Source organism: Salminus brasiliensis, chromosome 5 (assembly GCF_030463535.1).
Source record: "Salminus brasiliensis chromosome 5, fSalBra1.hap2, whole genome shotgun sequence".
Lineage (NCBI taxonomy): Eukaryota > Metazoa > Chordata > Actinopteri > Characiformes > Bryconidae > Salminus > Salminus brasiliensis.
In genome coordinates, this window is record NC_132882.1 from 10,493,835 (window position 1) to 10,517,020 (window position 23,186).

General features: G+C 43.1%; 1 protein-coding gene across 3 annotated transcripts in view; it reads left to right on the top strand.

The window, feature by feature from the left end:
* Positions 1–23,186, top strand: part of pard3aa (par-3 family cell polarity regulator alpha, a) — a 536,573-nt gene that overhangs the window by 377,794 nt on the left and 135,593 nt on the right. For all 3 annotated transcript variants that reach the window (XM_072679366.1, XM_072679367.1, XM_072679368.1), the window contains one exon: positions 14,027–14,155. In XM_072679366.1, coding sequence (XP_072535467.1) covers positions 14,027–14,155 — 129 coding nt within the window. The remainder of the gene's footprint in view (positions 1–14,026; positions 14,156–23,186) is intronic.

Consider the following 23,186-nt stretch of genomic DNA (forward strand, 5'->3'; position numbering starts at 1 on the left):
CTGTAGATAAGTATCGCCAATAGAGTAGGACTCTCTGGAGCAGATAAACATGAACCTATTGGCACCATGTCTAATACCAGGTGTGGGCTGGAGGGGTATAAAGCCCCCCATATGGAACTGAGTTCTCTGGAAAGATGGTCCTCCATCCAATATTGCTGGAATGAGTTGTGGACAAGGTGGGGTGATCAGTGAATCCAATCAGATCCTCACAGCAGTGCTCCAGAATCTAGTAGAAAGTCTTCCTCCCTGGACAGTAGGGACAGTTACTCCAACAAAAGCAAGATAAACTCTCTTTGTAATACCCCTGATTTCGGCATACGCAGAGAAACAAGCAGGTGTCCCAGTACTTTTTTTTTTTTTTATATTGTGCCTCGCCACAGCTTTCCACAGTTTTCGCTGAAGTTTAACAGCTTTATTACAAAGTGCCCAGCAAGCGTCAAGTTAATCCACAAATTGCCCGCCTTAATCCAGACAAAACATTAAACCACTGGAGTGTAAAACAGTAAGCTGCCTTCCAGCAGTAGTGACTGTTTTCCAAAGAAAGGAGTGGAGTTATGTTCTCTTAAAGGTCAGCAAGTATATGTCTACAAATAATGATTTGTTTAGATACCAAGATTAAACAGGTGGTAGTAGGCCTTAAGAGAACTATGGAGAAGACCACGACTGATATCTATCGCTGTCCTGAGAGAAGATATGGAGGTGCACCTGGATAATAGACTGGATAATGCTTCGTAATGCTGGTCAGTCTTTAAGTAGGCACAGAGCAGACTCTACCTCCTAAGGAGGCTCAAAGTCTTGGTTTTGACTACAACACTGGATTTAGTTGTAGGATTTTTAATGATGTGATGTAATGTAATTAATTTCTGTGTCAAAAACACTCTTATTACTGAGGTAAATGGTAATAAATCATGTATTAATGTGCTATGTATCATGGTAGTATCATGGGTAGTTATGAATCTTTAAATGTGCCTTTTTATTAAATCCTGTAGCCGCTGTTTGAAGACTGCTGTAATCTTATCTTATTTGTGTATATATATATATATATATATATATATATATATATATATATATATATATATATATATATATATATATATATATATAGTGTCTGATATATTCCCCATTGGAAGAGCAGGACATTTATTAGGTGTGGTGAAGAGTTGTATGATGGGGTATGTTCAGACTTTACACTGTTCTCCCTTGAAGCATACTTTAGACAGGACCTCATTTTGTGTGATGTGTTGGCATCCTGGCCTTTTGGATTATACGAAACTCAGAGAAAAAATTACAGTAGGCTACAATATCAGGACCAGCAGAATGGCCTTGACATGTTTCCCCCATTTGTACTAAAGCTACACTGAGGAAAAGCATTTCTTTGAGGTTAAGGTTTGGGCCAGGGTTCGTGTTAGGCTCCAATAATACATATACACATACGGGATGTTTGACTATACATCCTGACATTGTGTAAAACAAGCCTGTGTGCATAAGGGGACAATCTCAGGCCGGGGCGTGAAATCCCGCTCCTGTTGAAAGCCCATTCTAGATTCCTGCAGTAATGCTATGAATATATTCATCGCACACGCATACACACACACGCACACACACTCACTCACAGCTGGGAGGACCCACGCTGTTCTCCTCTGCGCCAAGCTTTTCATTTGCTTTTTCATTTCTCGTGTTATTACCACTGAAAGCCCGGGTTTGGGTGTCGCCTTCGGCGGCGAAAGAGCCCAAAAAACACATTTTTGTTCACTTTCCCTGTGCAAAAGGCAGTAGCGGGAGACTGAATCAGAGAGACGCCTCATGTGACCCCCCCAGTGAGAAACAGTAAAAGTGTGGTGAGATCCAGAACAGAACAGTCCCAGCGATGCCCCGAGCCGTGGAACATCACACTGTCTTTTTTTTTTCCCTTCTTCTTCTTCTTCCTCCATTTCTCTCCGTCTTGCCCTGCTTCTGTGTAACACAGGCTTTGACAGGCGAATGCTTGAGTGACGTTAGGATTCCTGGATAATGAGCTCCGCGGGGAGAGGCCTAATCGCCAGCCGCCGGGTCATAACATCAGCATGAGCGGCCAAGGCCGTCGCCACGGCAACGGTGGTGGACCCGAAACTAGGATGCATAATGACAATGATGTTCCCATTAACGGAGGCTAACTAGCAAAGGCTGGAAGAGAATAAGGACTCTACACAGTCTCTCTCTCTCTCTCTCTCTCTCTCTCTCTCTCTTTCTCACTCTCTCTCCCTCTGTCTATGCAGGTATATCTCAGAGCTGTACTGTGGTTCCTTCCTCCATCTGCCCTGGGGGACACCACCGCCACTCAATAGTGGGGGGATGGGGATGTAGAGAAAGGGGGGGGGGGTGCAGGACAGATCCAACATTTCCTCTCTCCTCTTCTAACAAGATGTTATTAAACTTACATGCTGCTGTCTGGGCCTTGCCGTAGGAGGTATGCTCCTGCTCTGCTCTCCTGTTTAATATGGAAGCAGAAGCGCACAGTGCTGTAGGCTTACTGGAGACACGCACACACAGAGCACACTGGCCAAGGTTTCATTGTTTTATGCAATGATTGTGAAATCACTGCGTCCTTTCCACACATGAATGCATAATTCCACTGCGTCGGCTGATAAGGCCTGCATAGACATTGCTGGCAGTGTCACTAAATGTCAACTAACAACATAGATGTAGATTTTTATTGCGGATGCTGCGTAATGATTTGTAATGGTTATTTGATTGACAGCCTTTGTGGCAGATTGCAGTTCAGTACTGGAGGTATAGGGGGCGGCATGGCTTCTGCAGTTTCATTATAACAAGAGAGGAAACCTTTTGTCTAAACCACCTACTGGAATTATCGTTATTTTTTTTGAAGATCATGCTTGAAAAGGAACATACAGTAAATGGACAAAAGTATTGGGACATTGCTCATTCATTGTTTCGTTTCGATTTTCGTCTTCCACAGCTCCACAGCTCAATGCTGGGGGGCTTTATACCCCTCTAGCCCACATCTGGTATTAGGCGTGGTGCTGATGGTTCGTGTCTATCTACTCCAGAGAGTCCTACTCTATTGACAGTACTTTTGCAATGAGTCCAACCTAAAGTAGCTGAATGCATTCATTAGATGGGGTGTCCACAAACATTTGGACATATAGGACACTCTGACTGATCTGACATGTTTTTGTTTCGTCTGTGAGCTACAGGTGGCTTCAGGTGGACCATCTTTACCCTGCTTCTCTTATTACGTCATACTGTTGGTGTTTTGCGTTAATCTGATTGGCTGCACCGTGGTTGTAGTTCTGTAGTGTATTTGTCCCACTCATCCACGCTAACTGGTCCTTAAACAGCCTTTTCTCTTCTGATTCCCTCTCTGCATCACAGCCCTGGCCATTTACAACAGGAAGCAAACCGAGTAAATAAGCATTAGTCATCTGGTCTTTCCCTGCGTGTGAACACACACCACACGCACACACTCATGGCTTTCATCGAGCAGAGCTCTCGCCGAACGCTTATCACAATGGCATTATCTTCCCTCTGAGCACTCCCCAATTTAAACCATTGTAAATCCTAATTGCTTTAATTGGGCCTTTGCATAATAGAGCAATATCCTGTTGTAGCGAGTGTCTGGGGTTTGGCCTGCACAGCGCTGGGACTAGATAATAACATATGCAGATGTGTGCTGTCTTCAGATGCACACTAATGTCTGTCTTCTGGAGCCGTGCAGTACATTACCAGCCTGTAAATCAATGAGGATAAAATATGGCGCAGAGTGAGAGGGGGCACCCATAAACCGCCGCGGTGCACCGTGATGTATGATGATGTAAAATATTGAATGTCAAGCTTGGTAAATAAAAAAGCGTGACGGTTCAATAACAGGCCCTTAAGGGATGTGATATGAGTTTGTCTATGCAGTCACTGTGAGTGTATAAAGCTAAAGAACACGGCGAATTCATAAACACATGAGGCTTAAACCCATTCAGGTTCATTGGATACGGAAAACGGCTTTAAACATGTGTGTGCAATATTGAACATGTTTAGTGGAAACAGGCCATTGGAATGCATTGCTTTGTGTAGTGATATGTTAGCGCTGACAGCGACATTGTCCCAAGCAGTGCAGGTGATTGAAGAGGTGGTGTTTTTTGAATAGTGGATGTGGGCCGTTCAGTATAATGGGGGGGCCCTCTGGGAAGGTTCCCGTTTGGCTGTGCATTAGAGTGTAATTGTCTCCTCCTCAATGGCGGCCATCATTCACACCATAGGCTGCTGCTGCTTGTGGTTGCCTCGTGAAAGCATAAAGTGTGCATGGATGCATGAATGATTGCGTGTTGTCGCTGTTGGTTCAAAACCTCATAACTTTGTTGTTGTTGTATTTTTTTTAAAAACAACACCAGCTGCCCAAATTTACTCTCCATATTTATTAGAAACCCCAAACTAATGCTGAATTGGGCCTCCTGTTGCTCTCAAAACAGCTTAAATTCTTCATGGCACAGATTTATGTCAGAAAAATTCCTTTGGGATTCTGGTCCGTGTTGGCGTGAACACATCACACAATTCCTTGCAGATTTTTTAGGAACACCTTCATGATGCCAGTCTTCCGTTTTACCACATCCTTGGGTTCTGCTATTGGATTCAGATCAAGTGACTGGGAAGGCCACTGAAGAACACTAAACCTATTGCTCTCAGAACTCACATGTCCCGTTTACGAGTCCACACCAATTCTAGGCTTGTTTGAGGGAGGGGTTTATTATCGCCTGTTTGCTTTCATATTTTCATACGAACCATGGATCAAACCACCAAGTGGATAATTATTTTGGTTTTTTGGAGTCATGGCATTTCACTGTACAGGAACACCTGCAACAGGAGCCATTCTTATAGGACAAGGTTTGCAGCCATGTGGGTGATGAGTTGAAGCAGTCACATGACAAAATGAACCCCACACAACCCCACATGTGGCACCAGGAGCAGATAGCTTACACACGTGCAGCAGGCCGAACCATTCCCTACACTATTGCTCCACCTCCACCAGCCCGGACTGTTGACACAAAGCAGGTTGGATCCATGGATTGAAGCAGTAGTCACTGAATTGTGTGTTTCAGCAGAAATCAAGATTCATTAGACCAGAGGACATTTCAGTCTTCAGCTGTCTAATTGTGTTAAGCCTGTGTCCACTGCAGCCTCAGCCTTCTGGTCTTGCCTGACAGACGTGGAACCTGGGGTGCTCTTATATATATGCTGCTATTATTTTTAATTATTATTATTTTTATTTTCCTTTTTTTTTTTGAAAGGGGGCAATGGTTGCACGTGCATGTGAATCCTCCCATCCCAACCTCTTCTTCTTCTTCGGGCTTTTGTTTTGAAGCCGGCAGGTGTTTCGGTATTCATTAGTCCTATCTGTCAGTGTGGCTGGGGGTGTGTGATGCTTAGTGATGGCCCATTAAACTGTGTTTTTGTGCACTGGAGGCTGCCATGCACAGCACTTTATGATGAACTGAATGGTAGTGTGTGTGAATGGCATATTAAGAGCTACCTGAGGAGACGTGAGGAGACATGCTCTCCCCTGCAGGCCTCTCTCACATGCACACACAATCTGCTCTCTCAGAGACTCGAGCAGAGCGCTGGCAGTGCTTCAGACCTGCTCGTCTTTCGTCGTTGTTATTGTTGTTTTTGTTGGTGGCCAGTAAGGTTCTGACTGTTTTACAAATTGTACACGCTACAGTGCTGCCGTGTTTCAAAGCATCAGTTTGGCCAAAAGTGCATCTTACAGAATTTTCCCTTTCCCCCAGATGTAGATCAGCAGGGATTCCTTGGTGTTCATGAAGCTTAAGGTAAAGGTAAAGGTGCACGTATTTGTCACTGTACAGTGTACAGCGAAATGTGTCCTCCGCATTTAACCCACCTGGTAGTGAACACACTCACACACACACATGTGTTAGGGGCAGTGAGTACACACACACACCCAGAGCGGTGGGCAGCCAACTCCAGCGCCCGGGGAGCAGAGAGGGTAAAGGGCCTTGCTCAAGGGCCCAACAGTGGCAGCTTGCCGAGCCCGGGAATCGAACCCACAACCCTGTTATCGACAGCCCGGAGCTCTAACCGCTGAGCCACCACTGCCCCCTTCATGGCGGATCAGTGTGTAGGACCCTGCAAACTGCATGCCTAAATGATGAAACACTTGTTTCAAACCACATCAAGCTGTTACATAATCTTAAATAGACGTGCTTATGAGCTTCCAGGTGCTGTGTAATGTACTCTTACTTAAGAAACTTGACTACAGTACAGTGCAGTACATTGCATATCTATCAGTAATAGCTACAATCACCCTGGATTTTGGTTAGCGTGTGCTTCAGAACTAAAGAACTAAGCTTCAGCTCTGTCGTCATATTGAGGAATTGGCTGCTGTAGCATTTGATGCGTGAGCTGGTTACATGTTTTCCTGCCATATCTGGTGGCTTTTAAAGGTATCAGTAAATGTGTTTGAGTATTTTAAGTTGTACGTTTATGTATAAACAGTGAGGGTGTGGCTTTGGTTAGGGCAAGACATGCTCAGATGTGATGATTTTACCATTTACCACCCTGTCATTTGGCATGCCATGTTCCCATTTATGGAGGACTTGTGAAAAAAAGACAATTGGCTGGTTTATATCAGAAAAATAACCCACTATCACATAGCCTAGCCTATCTTAGCACTGTTGCAAGAACAAGCTAGTTATTACTTCTAATTATCCCCAAGTGTTTCCTGATTCCAGAGTGTTTTCTAATTATTATAAGTGTTTTTGTCCCCTCTGGGCCCTCGTAGTATGCAGGTACCAGCTAAAAATGTTGTACCCAGTCGACCTGTCTTCCTTTTCAGGTCAGCATAGCTTTAGCTTTTAGCCTTTTGACCTTCCCCTAAAGCTGCAGTCCTTTTAATAGTGCTGTACCTCATCAATGCAGAGCCTAGGCTTTCACGCTCCATGCTCTGCAGTGCAGTCCCCTTGGCTTTCCTGCACATGCCATGACCTTCTCTTTCCCCTTTTCCAGTCAGCCTAGTGTTAGCATTCAGCATTTTGCCAACACCACCAACTATTTTTAATACCTTTGATTTTTTGGGGGGAAAAAAACTATAAATGAGCAGATGTCCCCGTACTTTTGTCCATATTGTGTATTTTAGTTTCCTACTTGCATTATCATTTTTATTGCATCCTGTTGTCAATGCCGACAGTAGCACTGTCCCTAAGGGCCTTAAAAAAGGGTTAAAGCTCAAACGACCTGGGCCTGTCCCCCTCCTGGATGCCCTGTGTTAGTCACTTTAAGCCAGACTCAATCAGTGCCTCATTGTGACTGCGTGAATGAATGTCTGCATTCTCACTGATTTGCCAAAGACCACTCACGCACTGAATTATGCCCAGCCCAACCCTGCCAGCAGAGAGAGCAGCCAAAACCAACATCATCCACTATAACTCATTCAAGTGAGCAACAAAAGGGGAAGGCAGTGTTGTGTTTATCTGTCCTTTAGCTGATGAAGTGGTCTTTACAAAGTTCAAATGAGATTCTTTTTTAGAGTTCTTGCTTAATAGTCATTACAAGTGAGATCTTAATTAGTGTCAAGGTTTGCAAGTGCCTTAATTATAAGCCCCTGCAGTATCAATCACATTACCAGTGATTTAGCCCAAATTAGTGCACATTCTACTTCAGTAGTGCTTTGTGTAGCTTTAGTTTAGAGTCTTCTGAGATAAAGTTATTAACCAATTTTGAGGTACCAATGCTACACACACCCTCACATCACTAAATAACAATGAGAACACACACCCGAAGCAGTGGACAGCCACCTCAGTGCCTCAGGGGAAACCATTGGGCACCTTAAGGGCACCACAGACATGAGTGTTGAGGGACATGAATTTCCCTACACTCCCCATGCCCCAACTACCTGCTGGTTTAGGGGACTGGACTGGCGATCTTCCGATCAGACAACATATGCCTGACTCCAGACATAATTGCAAACTAACAACCACAGGCGCTTGAAGGCCTGGCTTTTGGTTGCAACCACAACAAGTGGTAATGGATCTGGATTGTTCATTACAAGGTTGTGGGTCCGAAACCCAGATTCAATAGGATGCCATGCTTTGGCTAAGCTGCCGCTACTGTTAGGTCTTTGAGGCCCTTAACCCTCTCTGTTCCAGGGTCACAGTAGTACCAGACCCTGTACTCTGACCCCAGCTTGTGGCAGTGGTGGGCCCTTGAGCAAAGGGTTGTAAGTTTGATACCCAGATTGACTAAGGTGCTACTGTTGGGCCCAAAGCCCTTAAACCTCTATGCTCGATTCTCTGGTTCTTTAAGGTGCCTCTCTTGGGCCCTTGAGCAAAGCCAGGGTTGTGGGTTCGGTACCCAGATTCACTAAGTTGCCATAGTCGGGCCCAAAACCCTTAAATCTTTTTGATCAATACCCAGGTTTGCTAAGCTGCCACTGTTTTGCCCTGAAGCAAGACTCTTAACTCTTTCTTTTTCTCTCTAACCCCGGCTTGTGGCGGTGGTGAAGCAGTGGTTAGAATGCTGGGTTATTGAAAATAAGGTCGTGGGTTCGCTACCTGGGTTCACTAATGTACTACTGTTGGGCCCAAACCTCTTAACCCTTTCTGTCCCTGGGTCACTTTCATTGGTTTGTATAGGTATAAATGTTTAAGTATAAGTATACTGTGTAAGTATAAATGCACAAGCACGGCACACAAAGCATTTAATTAATTAGTATTTAATTATCGGTACTAAAGAAGTGGCATTTTACACCATGCCGTTTTCTTCCAGTGGTTATGTAAATGACCATAAAATGTCAACGTGCCACCTGCAGTACTGGAGCCCTCATACTCGACAGCTAAAATGAAACCACAGAGAGTATGCAAGCTTGTAAACTTGTGAAGGTAGGTTTGACTTGGCTTCTTTTCACTGAATGTATACCGATGCCTATACCGACGTTAGCATCTTAGCATCTTAACAAGTGCATAAAATGGCATTTATGAGTTTTCTTGTTTGTGCTGCTCTGCAAGAAACTGCTTTGCTCTGCATGTTCGGAAGCGAATGAGGCCTGGGACCGTGTCTGGATTCAGGGTTCACCATGAGCAGCCCAGTGTCAATAAAACCAAGCCTTGATGTTCATCAGACACACTCCATTTGGTAATAGCAATTAGACTTAAAGCCTGGAGCCATGAGGAGATGAAAAAGCACCATACGTGCTCTGTGGGGACGAGTTCTGTTTCGCTTTATTTCATCTGCAAATTGATGTCTGCTCCCTTAGGATTTTATAGCAAGGGTTAAACTACTGAAAGAATTAGCTGGTTAAAATGATTACAAATGAGAGGGAGTGCTAAACCATGTGGCTTCAGACTGCAGGTTACACAGTCGCTGTTAATGGTGTGTGTGCCTGGGACAAGTTTCCAACTCTTTATCCCCACTATACACCCACTATTTCACACAGTGCTGTAAAACTATGCAGCACCACCCTTGTCTCTCTTTTCTCTGCTTCTTTGAATAGAGGAATGGGGTGGGTGGAGGAGCGGTAGAGCTGTGAAAAGGAGGATGCACTGAAGGAGAGTTAATGAAAAAGTCCTTGGGAAGTACGGCAGGAAGCTGTCAGCGAGTGGCTTGATAGATAGGCCTGTCGCTGTTATTAGTATTCGCATGGTGGACTTCTGTACCCAGACTGCAGCCATTTGTTGATTAATTAATCAGGTAATGTACAGCATTGGAGGGATGAAAGCTGCAGTTTGGACCTTCATTTCTTGCATAATAAGAGAGAACAAGGTGCAGTCCTTTTTTGCCCTGACCGAGACCACCCTCCTACTAGAGTTGTGTGGCCAAGGGAGGTCATTTAGCCAATGGATCTGCCAGTAAAGCTGAACAATAAACATATTTGGGGAAAAGGGGTTCCCATTTCATGAATATATTCAATTTTGCTGCCTTAAGTCAACCTCATCTGAAGTAATTCCATCAAGTTTGGTTGGAAAGTTTGTGTTCCTGCCGTCTCCAGTGAACCACGGTATGGGAGTTAAAGAAAACAAACGTGGCTCATGGTGGTTAGCAAGCAGGCAGGCTTGGACGGTGCTTGCTCTTGGGCAATTGGCATAACCGTTTCACTGGTTGGAAATAGAAATGGATTGTCTGTCAGCGATTGAATGGAGGTTTTTTAATAATCAAAGTGTGCTCGTGCTGTACGCGATTCAGGGGCATCACGAGAAAGCTACAGAATCAATGAAAATGATTACTTTTATTGAGCTGACCAGTTCGTACTCATACTTTTGCAAATCCATACAGATTCTGTTGTTGTCGTGTGTGTACAGAGATTTCATTACCGCCGTCAATAATCCCTCCATCCTTTAAATGAAATCCACTTACATGCAAAAAACATGCGTTCCTAGACAGACGCCCGGGCACAACTTAGAACATAATCTATAGTACCATTCTGGAATTTGACAGTATTTTGGTTTGTGGTCAGCGATGTTACTCTGATTGTGGTTGACCACAGTCATCACGTCTCGTGCCCTTTCTGTTTTGTGTTCTCTGAGCCACAGCTGGCACCAGTGGTGGGAGTATTTAGAGGAAATGACATCATGAGGAAGTCTTGAAGTACCACTGTATCTCTAGACAGCTTCCTCACCGCATGGTCCCGGTTAGTGGAACCCAAAGGGGGCAGCTTTGTCAATGGCCCTGGCCTGAAGGCCAACTTCAAACAGTGTTCCACTGAGTGAGCAGCCGGTCTATACCACATCCTGACCTGAGAGCAAAGGCTGAGGAAGGAAGAATGATTAAGATGTAAATCAGTAAAGAACAGAGCTGGAGTACAGTAGGGTGTGTTTTTTTTTTGGGGGGGGGGGTGTTCCTGTATAGTACGGTTATTACAATGTCACGGTTTTAGTTAGACGCAGCGTTAGATCTGAATGGTAACCTACCACTAAGTGCCCATCTGTCTGGGTTGTTTACGTTTACAGCTTTTCAGTAGGTCAGTGTAGTTTTGGGAGTCTTGCCCAAGAACTCTTATTGGTGTAGAGTAGTGTGATTGCCCAGATGTGGCATTCAAACCCTTGTCTACCAAGGGGAAGGTAGTGTTATTACCTAAAATGCTAAACCAACCAGTGTTAAAGTAGTTGTGGTTCCTTAAACTCTTGAATCCTAGAACCATAGATTTACTGTTATTAGTCTTGCAGTATCATAACAGGTTTGTCCATAAAATTGTGCATAAAAAAGTAAATAATAGCAGCAACATTAAAACCACTGGTGAAGTAAATAACATTAATAATCGTTACAATGGGCAGGATATACATAGTAGACATAAAATGAACAGTCAGTTCTTATAGTTGATGTTGTAATCAGTAAAAATATGCAAAACATCATGCAGTGGTTGGGACCTACCAATAGTGGTTCAGTGAAAGACTACCAGTGACTGGGTGCCCAGGGTTCTGCACATGTGGGGACATGAAGGATACCACTGCCACAAAGAACCTTGCGTCTCCATTCTTGCTGTTTGCGACAGGCGTTCTTTGCTTTGTGGTGAATGTAAATGCAATGGACCTAATGGAAATTATGTGGATTTGAAAGTTAACAACATTAAGGGCCAAGCTGTGATGACTGGACAACTGGGTCAGAGCATCTCCAAAAGATCAGGCGGGTCTTGTGGGGTGTTCCTGGTATTCAGTGGTCAGTACCTACCCAAAGAGCTCCAAAGAAGGACAACAGGTTAACCAGTGACAGGGGAATGGGTGCCCAAGGGACTGTACGTTTAGGGAGTGAAGGCTAGACCTTCTGGACAGGACTTAGAAAGGATCTGCTGCCAATGTCTTGGTGCCAGATACTACAGGACATGTCCTTTGAGTTTTGAATCGGGGGGGGGGGGGGGGGGGGGGCATAGCACACTCCACCATAGATTTTAAAAATGAGACTGTCTCAGGCCTCAGTCAGTATATTTGTAAGCATTAATGCCCTGGCTTTCTGTGGCATCGTGTTTAGACGTATCTGCATACACCTGTTTCCATTTACCACCACTGAATGACTTTATTAGCATCAGAGCTTGTTTACAAGTTGAAATTTTTAACTTTTTGTAATTTTGTGACACTGTGAGAGTGAGGTGTTTTTGTTTAACTCATACTGTAAATCACTGTACTGTACTGTAATCATACTGTAAAAATGGCATACTGTAACCCCCCTAATGGGGACCATTCTCAAAGATGCCATAGGCACACAAAACTATTACTAAAACATGACCATACAGAGCTCCTCACACCAAGACTTAAACAAACGCTTAGAAATGCACCTCCACCACTGAGGCTTCTCTCAAATTCAGCCTCCATTTGTTTTACCATTCCTCCTTCCAGTTTACTGCCATTATCCAGAGCTACTGCCTCTCGTCAAAACTGCGGCAGGTTTACTGTGTCAGTCTGTCATTAAAACAGACACACTTCCATCTGTCCCACAGAGAGAAAGTTGCAAGCGATGTTGGCAGGCTGAGTCGCTGAGCTTATTTTCCATTCTGGATCTATTTGCATCTGCCTGCTTGGAACTGATCCTCGAGCTGACAGGTCTGAGAGAGCTAACTGTGGGGATGCAGAGTTTGGAAGGGAGGTGGGGGACGGGGGTTTAGGAGAAGTTGTTATTGAGACATGAGCTGTAGATTTATTTAAGCTGTAGTTAATACGAAAGCAATGATTTGACCGAAGGAAAAATAAGCTGTTATTGAAAGTTGATTGAACTTTATGAACTTCCGTTGGTTGTTCGACTTTCTGCGACTTTATTTCACAGAGGAGGCATATCTCAGATGTCACACCTGCTCAGAACCAATCTTGATAAGTCACGCAGCGTGCCAGTTTAATTTACTTAAGCCATTTGAAGTGTGTTATTGATGATGGGGAAAAAAAGACTGGCCCAAAAACTGCAAAGGCCTGCATGGACCAACCCATTCCTGGGCTTGTTGCTGGTGATAACAAATATTGTTATTTAACTTTAATTACATCTGACTTCTGCCTCATAGAATTCTGCCCAGACCATTCTAAATGCTCATGTTTGTGTTTATAAGGTTTTTTTTTTATGATCTGAATTTGATGAGACATTACTGTGTATACAACAGAGCTCTGGGGAAAAAATAATGTCTATCACAGTTCTGTTATATGCTTCAATGTTCTTTATTTCCAGGTTTAAGTGTTTATATTTTAATTGGACTTCAATAAATGTTGTAGTTGTTCTAAGCAAATATAATGAATGGACCTATAGAAATACTTAAAAATGACTTCTATTAAAGGTTAATATTGTTTTCCATCTCTTGTAAAGTGGCTATTTTAAAGATACAGAGTTTTTTTTGTGTGACAGGGACGATATGGTAATATAAGCAGTAAATGTGAGCTTGCCCATGTTGAGGCCTTTGTATGATAAGGTCCAGTCTGACCCCTTTAATTCAAGCTAAGATTCAGGAAACTTGATCTATCCATTAGATGATTTAGCTTAAACTTGGGGAGTCCATGGAGCTTGGATGCACTCTGTAATTCACACGTTAATGACAGACTGTAGTCCATCTGTTTCTCTGCATACCCTGTAAGCTGCCTTTCAACCTGTTCTTCAATGGTCAGGACAACCAAAGAGGGAGGTATTACTTAGCACTGCAGCACTGCAGTGACACTGACATGATGGTGGTTTTTAAGTATTGTGTGTTGCGCTGGTATGAGTGAATTTGACACAGCAGTGCTGCTGGAGTTTTTGAACCCTTTTTACTGAGAGTAGTCCATCAACCCAGAAATATCCAGCCAGCAGCATTCTGTGAGCACTGATGAAAGACTAGAGGATGACCAACACAAACAGAAACAGATGAGCTTCTGTGTCTGACTTTACATCTATAAGATGGAGCAACTAGGCTGATATAATAGACAGTGAGTGTAGAAACAAGGAGGTGGGGTAATGTTATTGCTGATTGGTGTTAGGTGTAAACACCACCTCAGATTACTACTACTACTGTATTAAAGCAGCATCACAGAATGAGAATACCAGTACCAGACGTCTAAGTCTTAGGTATGTTTCTTTTTGTTAGGTTTGGCAAGCACCGCAAGGACGAACGAGCCGGGGACAAGATGGAGCGCAAAGGCTCGAGCAAAAGCAAAATGGAGGACACCCAGGCTACGGAGGAGGAGATGCAGAGGATGCGTCTGGAGAGGGAGAGGTGAGTGCCTGCGTCCGGCTGCCACCGGCGTGCAAAAAGCCCTCAGTTGAACCAAAAGCACCACTCACGCACAGAATTAGAAACCTGCCTAATTTAGTAAATGGGGTCTAAAAGAGAAAGTTCTGGGAAAGCGCTCGGATGTTGTCTTTATAAGGGCTTTTATAAGAGTGCATTAAATTTATAATTTATAGATTGTTTGTTCCTTTTGTTCTGCTGAATGGGGCCCAGCTACTAAAGGGACCGTTCAGTGGGCCCTGGCCTGCGCTTTCAGTGACCACAGTCATTGTGGGTGAATTGAAAGCTGTTAATTATTGCCTTTACCAAAGGCAACCTTTCTTTTCTTTATCAGGTAAGTTTCTGAAGCTTTGGGTTTCTGACAGAATGCTCGGGACTTTTACTTGTAGTACTGTGCAAAGGTTTTTTAGGCACATCTGGAAATGAGAAAGCTTCTTATCTGGGCAGTAAAATAGCACAGTTAACATTAAAATAGCACAGTTAACATTCATACAGAAAGTAGTGGTTCATCACTGTGTTCAAATAATACATTATAAGTATGATTTTTAGATTCTGCATTTCGAATGACTCACACATTAAAAGGGTGACCAAAACAACCTTTTTGCATCTAAGAAATATTGCCATGGTACGTCCATTTTTAACTCAACAGGATGCAGAGAAGTTGATTTATGCTTTTATTTCGAGTAGACAGGACTACTGTAATGCTGTTTACTGGTCTTCCAAAATAGTCAGTTAAGAAACTACAGCTAATTCAGAACTCTGCTGCCAGACCTTTAACCAAAACTAGGAAGAGAGTGCACATTGCTCCAGTTCAAGCACTGCACTGAATTTCTGTTTCTTTTAGAATTAATCTGAAGTCCTTTTACTTGTATATAAAGCTCTAAATGGCTAACATCACTGTGTCTCTGTCGTTTTATGTCCTTTCGCGAACCCTCAGGTCTTCTACAGCAAGCCTGTTAAACATTCCTGTTAAATTAAGCCCCCCAAATTAAAACTGGTGAAGCAGCCTTCGTCACCTATGCCCACACTCTACCAAAAAGTATTAGAAAAGTAAACTTTTGTAAACAACGACTAAAAACATTTCTTTTTAATAGAGATTATAACTAACCAGACTTTTTTTTATTATTTGTTTTAGTCTTTTTTTCGAAGTATCAGTTTTACCCTTTTATTTATTTTTCTATTATTCCTCGATTTATAGGATTTTATCTGGGTGGTCTGTCTTTTGACATTGTCCATTGATCTTGTGTTATTTTCAAAATGTAGCTTTTGTTTTTCAAAGTTTTGTACTATAAAGCATGTTGAGCTGCATCCTTGATTTATGAAAGGTCCTACATAAATAAAGTTATTATTATTATTATTATTCATTAACACTTTTCCAAAGTTCTCCTCATGGAAGTCTAGTATTACTGATAGTTATCATTCAGCACCTGGTTTCAGGTAAGCTGCTACTGATGGAATTGAACACATCCACGCTGAGCTGGCTAAACTGGGGTGTCCTGGAGAAACCTGGACCCGAGCTCTGTTCCTCAGACTAGCTCACAAGATCTCAATTCCTTTCTTCAGAATGAGACGTTCTTGTTCCTTTTTCCTATATTTATGTTCACCTGCGTCTGTTCTGATGCAGTCTGGAGTTTTACAGGCAAAAACCTTTTTATTGCTGCGATAAACAGTTTTAAATGATGTGCTTATGTGCTCAATTCTCTTTTCCATAGTAGAACGTCCTAAACAATAATTTTAAGAGTATGTTAATAATAGCTCAATAACCAGATTAATATCTGTGGTTTAAGGGTTATGAACCTGGCTGTATTGCTCAGTCAACAGCTGATCTATTATATAACTCAAGCATTTCAACGTTTTCTCTACATTTCATTTGGAGTATAAACCCATCATGATGCATAGCTGTAATTTACCATCATGTTAATTACAGCAGCTTCCTGTGTCCAGATTTGAGTTTTTAAGCCAGCACACCAGCCACTTCATGGCCTCACTCTGCCTTTCGTTCAGACGCACAATGCCAACGGACAGTGTTTACATCCTGCGCCTCGTTTTCAACACTGCAAAATCCCTATTAATTTTTCACACCCGAGAAGAAGACAATATCGGTGGCTTTCCCGTATGCTAAGAAGGCCTGCCACCCTCTATTATGCTGCACAACCTAAATGAACTCAGTTATCAAGCCACTTTTGCTAATGGAGTGTAATTGAATAGCAACAATGGGGACAGCGCAGGCCTCCGTGGAGAGAGCACCCATGGCCTGCAGTGACAATGAGCCCGGGCAGCTCAATGGAACATCTGGAGCCCATTATCAGAGGAGCCGGCCCTGCCTGTGAGGCTCTCCACCACAGGCACTGGGAATCAGGCTCTGGCCTTCAGCCCAGGACATCACCAGCTCCCTGCTAACACAGACACACACAAACAGAGAGAGAGAGATGCAGAGAAAAGGAGGGAGAAGGAATTAGGGGAATAAGAGACGGATAAAGAAGGAGAAGGAGTCGAGGAGCTTTCCAGGAGATGTTCTTTCCACTATGTTTTCTATTCAGGCCTCAATCTGCTGAAAAGTAACAAACACTACACAAGTCTGGAGACAGCGTTGCGCTCACATCTCCATTTCTATTTGTTGCGGTGTTTTCCCATTTGAGAGGCTGACTAAAGTTCATATTTCCCAGGAAGCCTTTATAGGTTGTTTGTGGAAGTGTGGAGCATTTGTGTCTTGGTTTAGAAAATCGAGATGTTTTTTTTTTTTTTTGGCTTTTGTTTTCTTTCCCTCCCCCTCCCCTCTCCTCCCATGTCTTCTGCTGCGCTTGAGTTTTCTTCTACTTAATGGAAGTGAATCCTTGAGGGAAATCGTCCCAGCAATAATAATCTGCACCGCCGCCGCGTCGTGATGTGATATTCAAAGCCGTGCACTGGGGAGACTGACAGCTCCGAAAATCAATTGCAGCTGTATTTTTAGGTGTGTTATTACACGGTGAGACGCAGGTTGGACAGACACGTTTGTTGTGGTGTGTGTGTGTGAGGGGGGCGGGGTGTTGGTGCGTGTGAACCTGAGGCGAGAGCATTGATTGATTACGGGGACAAGGCCGTTTCTGTGTGCTTATGAAATTATGGATCGCCGGCTGATGGCTAGCATCGGCAATTGAACGAAAAGGGAGGCGGAGCAATAACAGTTGCTAAAACAAGCCGTAGGGCTCCGGGAACAGGCAGAAGGGGAGGTTGAGCAGCAGAAACGGGAAGGAGGACCTGGCATGGTCCGCAGCCAAGGGCTTCGCTCCCCTGACGCTCCTGATCGTTAATTCGAGCTGATGTTTTGACAGCAGCTTTTAGTGACTCAGAGGGAAAAGTCAGCGCTAAAGGTTGGCTGGATTAATTCCCCGTAACCCGCCATCATTAGCCTATCTATTTCTGGAAGGCGCTCCGCAGCCCCGATTTTAGTGCACCTGACCCCTAAGATGTTTATGGAATTCGTCTCTGCCTCTCAGAAGTCTGTGCTTTAGGGCTTATGCTGGTATATTTCTGGGTGACTTAAGCTCCCCAAATCCTCTTCTGTCACTGTAGCATGGATGACAGGCACTGCAAGAAAAATGAAAATTGAGGGAAAAAAAAAAGAAAAAAAGACACAGACCCCCCCCCCCCCCCCCCCCCAACAGAAACCAAACATTTGAAAACGAACCGCAAAGCGCTAGCAGGCTTGATTTGGGCTGAAGTTGATGGAGTGTCGTCATCAGTGGCATTTGTTTTGCCACAATCGAGTAAATTGTAAGCAGCTGCTGCCCCCCTAGTCCTGCACCGGTCCTCCAACCGCCAGCCTTTCCATGCCTCATCAAGGGCTCCATTAAGGCCTGGAGAGGCCCTCTGTGCAGAAGGAGGAGCATGGCGGCCCTTGTGGGGGCTTTGTTTACTCCAGTAGATGTTCATTGGTCCTCTCTGTCATTTCTTTTTCTTTCTTCTTTTTTTTTTTCTTTCATTTTTTGCTTGAATGAGGAGACCACCATGGAAGGACTCATACTTAGGGAGAGGGGGGACACATGTGGGCATGAGCTTTTGAAGTCTCCCAGCCAGGACTTGAACCCAAGAGCAATGTACATCACTTCTTTTCATCTGCCTCAGTGTGTGCAAACACACTCAGTCTTAAATGTAGCAGTACACTCTTAAAAAGGACAGGTTCCTACATGGCTTGGCTTGGATGTTTGGTTCTAAGGACAAACATCTTGGCTAGTATTGGATATTTACATTATGTCAAGACTCATTATGTCCAGATACTGGTTCTCAGGGACTTCCAGACGGTCCAGATATTTGCTCCAATATAACTTGCTGCATAGAGAAGGTCATCAAAGGCTGCTTTGAAGAACCAGTAGTAAATCTGCGGCGGATTAGTGATGGTGGTGCTCCATCCAGTACTTTTTAGATGAGGTGGGGTGTTTATCATTACCTTCTGATCTTTTTTTTTTCTTTTTCTAAATGCAATGAAATCTTCATAGCAATTCTCCACAATCTAGTTGAAAGTAGAGACAAAAAAAAATTTAATAAACATACCCTTTATTTTGGAAGTAACAGTGAATGAGCAGGTGTCCCAACACTTTTGTCATTACTGTGTATGTTGATTTGTACTACCTAGAATGCTAGTCCAGGCCAGTGTAGTAGCATGGCTCCCATTTTGACTAGTCAGCAAAGTTCAGGTTGGTAAACATCTCCTTCCCAGCCCAGCCTCCCGCAGCATTAGCCGCTCTCTTATCTGCTCGGCTCCACTGGGCTGCTAATCAGGGGCTAGCACTCCTCCCTGTCCAGCCTTCCTGCTCCTGTAGCCTACAGCTTCCTCCCATTTGTTTGGATTCTTTTCGAGTGCAGCCAAGCTGCGAACTCCTCCGTGCCTCAGTCCTGCTTCAGCAAGCAACCGCTATCACAACTAGCGGCTTCCTTTAGCCTCAACACCCCACACCAGCCGGAAGATCCATGATAAACATGTGTTTGATTGTTTGCCGTTCCCATTGCCTCAGCAGCCTGCTTTCTTTCCCCATTCAATTTCAATTAGCGCTTATTGTTTGAAGAGAGCTTTGGCCTCGGCCCAGTGTTGTACAACTGTTTCCTCATTTTTCTCTTCTGTGCTTTGTGGCTAACTGCATAAGGCCCCAAAGTTCATTGTTTATTCAGGGGGTTGTTTCTGGTTTAGAGGCTGGAGGCTCTTAGACCCCTATTTACACACTTGTTTGGTATTTTTGTGAACAGCCCTTCTAATGAATACCTTCATTGCTGACCCAGATGTGAAAATGCGCACACACACACAGCTTGCCTAGTCCCTTTAGAAGTATTGCCAATAGAGTAGGACTCTCTGGAGCAGATACACATTTCTGTTCCATATGCAATGCTGGGCGTGGGCTAGAGGGGTATAAAGCCCCCCAGCATTGAGCTGTGGAGCATTAAACCGTGTTCTCTGGAAAGATGGGTTGTGTTGGGGATAAGGTAGGGTGGTGATCATTCAACACCCTAACCTCATGAACATTCTTCTCGCCGAATGCCAACAGGCCCTCAGAGCATTGCTCCAAAATGCAGTAGAAATGTATTACCCTGGTCAGTAGAGATAGTTACTCCAACAGAAGCAGGGTCAGTACACTGTGAATGAAGCGGTAAATAAGCAGGTGTCCCAATACTTTTGCCCATGTATTGCACATTTAAGCCATTCAAAGCCATGCTTCGTGCAATATTCACTGCTTTGTTAGCAAAGATTCTGCTAATAGTCGCTCGCAGCTCAACTCAAATTGTGGCTGCCCTTTTTTTACAGATTTGAAATTCTGCCCTCAACTCTCCAGGTATTTCCAAACTTTCCTATTTGATGCATTAATGCAGGTTAATCATTATCATGGCCAATCTTTTCCCCTCATAGCGTGACAGTAATTGTGTTACAAAATAATTAGCTCATTATGCTTGCCAGCCTTTTGTAACATTTCACTGTCTGACTGGACCAATTAGCATGCAGAGTTCAAAGACAGATGACACAGACTGATTGTGAACCTGATTACGTTTGTAATTATATTGATAGTTTGCTGGTGGCTAAAAGTGATTGTTAGGCCCCTTAGATTCTGACAGTTATTCTGCGCTTATGAAATTACATTCTAAGCAGTGTTTTAGGAGCTGTGGCGCTGTCAGATGCTTGGAATTGCAAACAGTCTTAAGTACAGCATTATGCTTAAAAAAAAAAGTTTCTGCTTGGCTTGGATGTTTCTTTTAAAGGAAAATATATTAGGTATTTAATATTTTCATTGTCAATATTTATTTATTTATTTATTTGAAAAACTTAAAAAAATAAAAGCCACATTTTTTATCGAATTTGGAAGGCCAATTACCCAATCCTTGTTCATGTGAACTCCCTCTGTCGCTAACAGACACTTTTTGCTTCAGTTTTACCAGCAACACATAGGTATAGAGGAGGATCCTAAGGATTGGTTTTGAAGCCACAGCTTTAGAGCTCCAGAAGCAATTCTCCTGTAGCATTGCTCCAAAGAACCTTTCTGAAGATTGTAGCTTCCAGACACGGCCTCTGTTGATTTCTCAGCAGCGTTCTAGGTGCAATGGCGTTGTCAGATGGTCTGAATTGCAAGTGTAGTGTCCTAAGTGTAGCCTCACACCCTTAAATAAAATGTTATACATGGCTTGGCTTGGATGTTTGATTCTAAGGAAAAAATATTGTAGCTAATGTTGCAGATTTACAATATACCAAAGTTCTTTAAACTTTAAAAACATAACAATTTACAAGAATGGTTTTATCTATTTCTATTTAAGGCAGTGGTTCTCAAACTAGTTATTTTCCTTGTTTTTCCTTCCTTTTTCTTTCTTTTTTTTTTGTAACACATAGAGAAAACAGATGTTTCTAAGGATTGTTTTGACTGCTTTAGACAACCAGAAGCGATTCTTCTCAAGCATCACTCCAAACAACCTTTTGGGACCTTTACTTAAGGTTGTAGATCCAGACAACAGGTGTTCTAGGCACTGTGGTGTTTTCAGATGCTTTGGATTGTAAACAGTGGATTAATCAGTACAGGTTCCTGCGTAGCTTGGCTTGGAGGTTTCATATTTATCTTTTTTAAGACAGTGGTTCTCAAACTGGTTCTCAGGCACCCTTAGACGGCCCAGATTTATGCTTCAGTTTTACCCACAACACACAGAGTTACAGGAGGCTCTCAAGGACGCTGTGAATGCTTAAGAGAACCTAAAGCTTTTTATTTTGAGACCTTTACTTGATATTGTAGCTTCCAGACAGTAGGTGTTCTAGGCACTGTGGCGTTTTTAAAATGGTTTGGATTGCAAAGTTTTCTGTCACTTCTCTTCATAATTATTTGGTAAAGTTTATCACTCTCTGAAATGTGAGATAAACATGTGCGCTCTATGTTGGTTTCAGTATTAACAGCTCTCCTTTACACATAGAGAGTCAAGTAGCGCCACATAATTCTGTAGCTCAGACACAAACACAGTCCAACACTGCTCAGTTTAAGAATCTCACTCCGAGGACTGTGTTAAACACATTAAACAAGTGGTGACTAGAGGGACAAGTTTCAGTTAGATGTTAGATGCGTTCTTTGATAATCAGTGAGATTTATTCAGTGTGGAGAGGAAGGACTGCAGGCTAGCCTAAGTGCCATTTCCTGAGCGTTCGCACTCAACCCCCCTCTGTTTTCACCTCAGAAAAACACAGCTTTAAGCTCTGCTGAATTGTTTAGTGCTCTTATAAATGTTCCACATGTAGTATCTCGCTCATTGCCAGCCATGATGAATGTGTTATTCCTCACAAAAAACATCTTTTTGAACAGTTGGGTTATGGAACGCACTCTGGAACATCCATGTGTGGTTTTGGCAGAAAGGCTTTTGGACAGATTTCAGGTCTGCTAAGCCAAGTCTGTTGATAAGGAAATGATAGGAAAACTACTTAGATATGGCCAGGCGGATCCTAATGAGCTGTTAAAGATGTGAGACATCTCATATCCATTCATGGGTTGCTTTACACAATCTAGAGCATGCTATTTTTTGTTATTTACTGTTGGCTCGTCACTTAGAAACCAAGTGGTCAGCGGTGCTTATCTTCCTGTTACCATAGCGGCGTCCTCCTCCATATGATGATACACTGCACAGCTGCAAGCTAATAAAGCAATATTTAATTCTTAATTACTCACATGTCTACAAACCCGCACTCAATTTTCACACTCTCGCTTCCACACATCCACGGAGAAAGAAGCATTTTCTCTATATTCTTCTGCACACACTCAGCAGCACTGTCTAGGGTAATTAGCTTTAGGCTCAGAAACTCACTAAGCAGGATTTGCCCTCTCGATGTGTAAACACTTTGGAATTATGTGGATTTCTGTGTGATTGTCTCTTAAAATGTGGTCTGATCTTCATCATTCAACCATAATAACAAACAAATACAGTATGAGAACTTGCCTGGAATGGAGCGGGAGGGTTGAAACACCAGGGGCGCCAGTGGTCTTCATGCAGACAGAATAGGAGAGAGATAGGGAGGGGAGAAAAGTGCACAGAGCAGTAATCATGTTCATCTTGTCCAGTTCTCTCCTCTGGGCTAAAACATCAGTGGGCCAGAGATTGAGTAATGAAGTGATCAACAGACAGTGGGTGCTCTGAACGTCTATCCAAACAAGTGAACTCCAGAGCTTTAATTGGGACTGAGGTTGGAATCCAAACCCATGCCAAGCTGGACAGAAAGCTGTTCACCATCATCCAGAGATAGATCACCATATTTTTTAAAATAGAGCTGGCTTAGTTAAGTCATAGCATATTGACAAAGGCTGTGCTGTTTTATTGCAGGATAATAAAAAAAAAAATATCCAAATTGTTCATTGAATTAGGTATACATTCCAATTTGGCTTCTGCATTGGCTTTTAACCAGTATCACATTTCTAATCTCGATCGGCTGCAAAAGGCAGTATTTATACACCAAACAAATGAGTCCAGCATGCCAGATTAAATCCTATACATTTTTTTATAAATATATAAATATATGTACAGTGCATTA